This window comes from Penaeus japonicus, unplaced genomic scaffold, assembly GCF_977035675.1.
Source record: "Penaeus japonicus unplaced genomic scaffold, GWHDUDI00000001_assembly GWHDUDI00000033, whole genome shotgun sequence".
Taxonomy (NCBI): Eukaryota; Metazoa; Arthropoda; class Malacostraca; order Decapoda; family Penaeidae; genus Penaeus; species Penaeus japonicus.
This window is the reverse complement of record NW_028234435.1, coordinates 17,042,101-17,047,100: the sequence shown is the minus strand read 5'-3', so window position 1 is coordinate 17,047,100 and position 5,000 is coordinate 17,042,101. Positions and strand designations below refer to the sequence as shown.

General features: G+C 53.0%; 1 protein-coding gene across 1 annotated transcript in view; it reads left to right on the top strand.

Moving 5' to 3' along the window:
* The window catches only part of LOC122250436 (uncharacterized), a 47,639-nt gene that overhangs the window by 41,571 nt on the left and 1,068 nt on the right, over positions 1 to 5,000 (top strand). The window contains exons 3-4 of the mRNA XM_043011837.2: positions 112 to 286; positions 666 to 5,000. The exon at positions 666 to 5,000 is cut by the window's right edge and continues 1,068 nt beyond it. Coding sequence (XP_042867771.2) covers positions 112 to 286; positions 666 to 5,000 — 4,510 coding nt within the window. The remainder of the gene's footprint in view (positions 1 to 111; positions 287 to 665) is intronic.

Sequence of the window (5,000 nt, the reverse complement as noted above, 5' to 3'; positions counted from 1 at the left end):
CAGTCAATTTGGAAATATGTTCATATGCCACAGGTTAGAAATAGCGACCACAAATAAGTAACTAAATACACCCATTCATTAATGTGTCTTTCCCTCCCTATCCTCCTGCAGGACGAGTACCTTGTCCCACCGCGACCTTCATCCTCATGGGAGTAACCTCACGCTGGCGCAGGACACCGAACAGGACTACTACATGCACGTACACCGAGCCAGGTATAAGGACGAGGCGCGGAAGCAGAGGTTCAACCTACAGACCGTCATGCTGATTGGCTGCTACACGATGCTGGTAAGGGCATTCTGGGGGTTGCCGTGGATGCTATGTGCTGTTTTTTGTCTTGTGTAAATCCGGAGAGAGAGAGAGGGAGAGAGAGAGGGAGGGAGGGAGGGAGAGAGAGAGAGAGAGAGAGAGAGAGAGAGAGAGAGGGGGGGGGGGGGGGGGGGAATGAGTCAGTCAGTCAGTCAGAAAAACAGACAAGATAGACGCATAGTAAAAGAGAAAGAAGCTGGGGAATATTAAAGAGAGACAGAGGGAGAAAGGAAAGACAAAGGATGGGAGAATGAATGTGTGTGTGCTCTATATACGTGTATAAGAGAGGCTTTGGGTAACATATTCTTTATTTGCCTTCTCTATCTGTATTTGAATTGTGAATTTATGTGTGTTTCAGTTCGTAGTGGCCATCATCGTCGGAGTAGTGTTGTGCCAGCAGAATGGCTGGCTCGGCTTCGGACACAGCAGCGACGACCAGGCTTCCAGTGACGCTACAACCAAGCAGAAGGACTCCAGCACGTCTTCCATGCGAGACCTCGACAGCCCTATCCGAGGACGGGGTGGGAACCGAAGGAATCGCCCCGGTCCTACAATAGACTACGACTATCCTTTAGACCAACCGCCCCGGATCAACTCGGCAGGATTCTTCCCTGGATTCAACGACCCTTCTGCCACAGTGCCAGACGTGCCCGAGAGCGGCATTGATCCCCTCCGCACGGTCAACTTTAGGATTCCTGGAGAGCAGGGTGATGCTGGCAACGGAGGGAGACCTGGCCAGCGCTCGCCCGGCGGAAGCAACCTTCGGAACCGGGCGGGGACAAGTGCCGGTGGAAATCGCGGAGGACAGGGCCAGGGTGCCAATGGGAATTTTGCCGGAGGCGATGGTACTCTAGGAGCCAATGGAGGTAATTTGCCAGCCGGAGGGACTGGTAATGGTAGAACACCTAATGGTAACGGAGGAAGAGCTAACAACGGGAACTTCGCGGCTGACGGTGGAGTGAATCCCTCGGTGGGTAGTGGACCAGGATCAAATAACGCCGGTAGCGGGAAGAGCATCAATGCAAGAGGCCGGAATCCGAACTCAGGTACTTTGGGGGGACAGAACGGCAACGGGGGTCGGTCTCCCAACCGGAATCCCTTCGAGACTTTTGGGACGAACAGAAATGGAGACTTCAGCAATGGCCCTGGCTTGTCTCAAAACGGCAACGGAAACTTCCAGAATCAACCAAATGCTGCTGGTGGCAATGGCAACAACCAAAGAAATCTAGGTGCAGGGGCCGGGCTCTTGAATGATCCCAGTGTCAATTCTGCAGGAAGTCAGAATGCAGGACTGGGCAACGCTAATGGCCCGGGAAGCAATTTCGGTTCTGGCATTAGAGGTAATGTGAACACTCCAAATAGTGGCTTCAATACAGGAGGTGGAATTGGCAACCAACCTGGAGGTGGAATTGGCAACCAACCTGGAGGTGGAATTGGCAACCAACCTGGAGGTGGAATTGGTAACCAACCTGGAGGTGGAATTGGCAACCAACCTGGAGGTGGAATTGACAACCAGCCAGGAGGAAATCGAGGTAACATCCCTAGTTTTAATACTGGAATTAACAACCTTGGCAACCAACCTGGAGGTGGATTCAGTAATCTACCTGGAGTTGGAGTCGGCAACCAACCTGGAAGTGGAATCGGTAATATACCTGGAGGTGGAGTCGGCAACCAACCTGGGAGTGGAATCGGTAATCTACCTGGAGGTGGAGTCGGTAACCAACCTGGGAGTGGAATCGGTAATCTACCTGGAGGTGGAGTCGGCAACCAACCTGGGAGTGGAATCGGTAATCTACCTGGAGGTGGAGTCGGCAACCAACCTGGGAGTGGAATCGGTAATCTCCCTGGAAGTGGAATCGGTAATCTACCTGGAGGTGGAGTCGGCAACCAACCTGGAAGTGGAATCGGTAATCTACCTGGAGGTGGAGTCGGCAACCAACCTGGAAGTGGAATCGGTAATCTCCCTGGAAGTGGAATCGGTAATCTACCTGGAGGTGGAGTCGGTAATCTACCTGGAGGTGGAGTCGGTAACCAACCTGGAAGTGGAATCGGTAATCTACCTGGAAGTGGAATCGGTAATCTACCTGGAGGTGGAGTCGGTAACCAACCTGGTGGTGGGATCGGTAATCTTCCTGGAGGTGGATTCGGCAACCAACCTGGAAGTGGAATCGGCAACCAACCTGGAGGTGGAATCGGTAATCAACCAGGGAGTGGAATAGGAATTGGTAATCAGGCTGGAAGTGGAATCGGCATTCCATCTGGAGCTGGGCTCGCTAATCAACCTGGCAGTGGAATTGGTACCATTGAAAGTAACCGTAATTTCAACGCGGGTTTAAGCACCAATCCAATTTCTCCTCTAGGCAACCAAAATGTTGGCGGAAACCGAGGCAACATCCCTGGCTTTAATACCGGAAACAACAACTCTGGCCAGAATTCCAACCGAGGATTAAATGGGAATGACAATGGAGGTACCACGTCTGGATTTGGGAACACCGGGACGAACGCAGGGAATACACGGGGCACAAATACTAATACCAATTCCCAAGGAAACTTCAATGGGGGCTCTGACACAGGACTAAATAATGGTGGGAATTTCAATGCTGGCGGAACGACTTTGAATACTGGAACAGCTACTTCAGGAGGTCAGGGTAGAGGTCAAGGGAATGGGAATTTCGGTCTCTCCGCAGGGAATGGGGGAACTCTGAATGGCGGGGCGGGTGTAGGAGGGAGTAATGGAGGTGATAGCCCATTTAACCCTACAGGTGGGAGAGCAAATTCAAACTCTGGTGTGGGTTCAGGCAGTAACTTCGGCAGTGGTAATTTCCATAGTGGGCCGAGTACATTTAGTAATAGTGGTGGGATTCCCCATTTTGGAACAGGTTTCGGGGCGACGGGAGGTGGTGGTACCAACGGTAATGTGGGCTCGGGTGGGAGAGGTAATGGTGAAAGTATAAATGCAGGTACAGGTGGCAGAGCAGGGGTTGGAATCCTTGATGTCGGTACAGGTGGCAGAGGAAACACTGGGAATGGCAATTTAGGCGCAGGTGGAGGCCTAAATGTAGGCACAGGAACACGAGGCGTTGGAACAAGTACTGGAGGAGGCGGAATCGGAATTCTTAACGCAGGTGTAGGTAACACTGGAGCTAGAAATATAAATGGTGGAATAGGTGTTGGAGATAACCTTGGCTTTGGAAATGCTGGTTCGGGCACAGGCGCTAGAGGCACAAGCCAGAATGCAGGCGGGGGGAACTTTGGTGGAAACCTGAACACAGGAGCTAGTGGAACAGGGAACAGCGGAAGTGTAGGTTTCGGCTCTGGTGTTGGTGGAACAGGCAATAGTGGAATTGGGGGGTTTAACTCAGGTGTAAGTGGAACAGGTAACGTTGGTAGTGGAGGATTTAATACAGGTATCAGTGGAACAGGGAATGGTGGAAGTGGGAGCTTTAACACAGGTAGTGGTGGAGCGGGGAATGCCAGAGGTGGTAATTTTAACGCTGGTAGAAATGGAAGAGTAAATGCTGGCGATGGAAGCCTGGCAGGAGCAGGAGCTGGAGGACTCCCAAATTCTGCTGTTGGGTCTAGCAATGGTGCTACAGGAGGAAGGGGTCTTGCCGCTGGTAGCCCAGGTTTGAATGGAAGAGTGAACAGCAATAATGGACGCTCTAATACAGGAACTGGAAGTCAAATTCCAAGTGGCGGCAGGAATTCCAATATTGCATCTGGCACTGGCGGTGCAGGCACCAGCAATCAGGGGAATGGTAACGGAAACGGCAATCAGCATCAAGGGATAAGGAACCTGGGGAATGGTAACAGGAGGATGAGGAATCAAAATGGCAATGTGCCACTAGACACCATTGGGACCGACACACAGATTGTACTCACAGGAGGTACAAATCGAAATGGAAGAGTCAGTCCCACACAGCCTGGAGAAGGAGTCTCTACTCAGGCAGGAACAGGTGGTTCAGTTCCAAGTCAGGTGGCTAACGGAGGAGTCTCTCTACCAGGAGTGCACAGCAGTGACGGCTCAGTGGAGCAAAAACCTGCAGGTCACAACTGGAGTAATCAAGCAAAGGGGAAAGGAGGCGCTGGAAGGGGGATCCACCACAGCAGCACAGGTCGAACAGGCACTGTGGCTGGAAGCTCTCCGGAAGGCCTTCAGTATGTCAAATCACAACCTGGTTCTGCTCCTAAAAAATCTGACGAATTCACCACACTTCCCCCTTCGGATGGAGGAGTCACTCCTCTAAAGGTGATGCGCGGGTTCTCGGTGCAGAGAGGGGAAGTGGTGGCTCTGAGTACCGTCAAGGGCGGCGACAAGAATCTCTCTATACTCCAGCCTGACCATGACGTCATCTTCCATATCACTCCGAGCGCTCCTGACGCCGGCATTTCGCTTATAGGACGCCCAGGTGCCAAGGCCCCGAGCGCGACGGCGACGGGAACCGCGACGGCGAAAGCGACGTCGACGCCTACCCGGCGGACGGTGCCCATGGTAGGGTCGAGGCAGAACGGCAAAGGAAGGACGCGCGAGAGAGTGAAGATAAGACCTCACACGGGAGACCGCTCGCCCGTGGTGCGCCGGTGGGAGCACATGGACCACGAAGGCACCTTATCCAGAGGCCTCGTCAGGAAGGACGGGTCCTTTGCCTTTACCAACTGCCGTCCCCCCGAGGTATGCGAACTTGCCGATGGG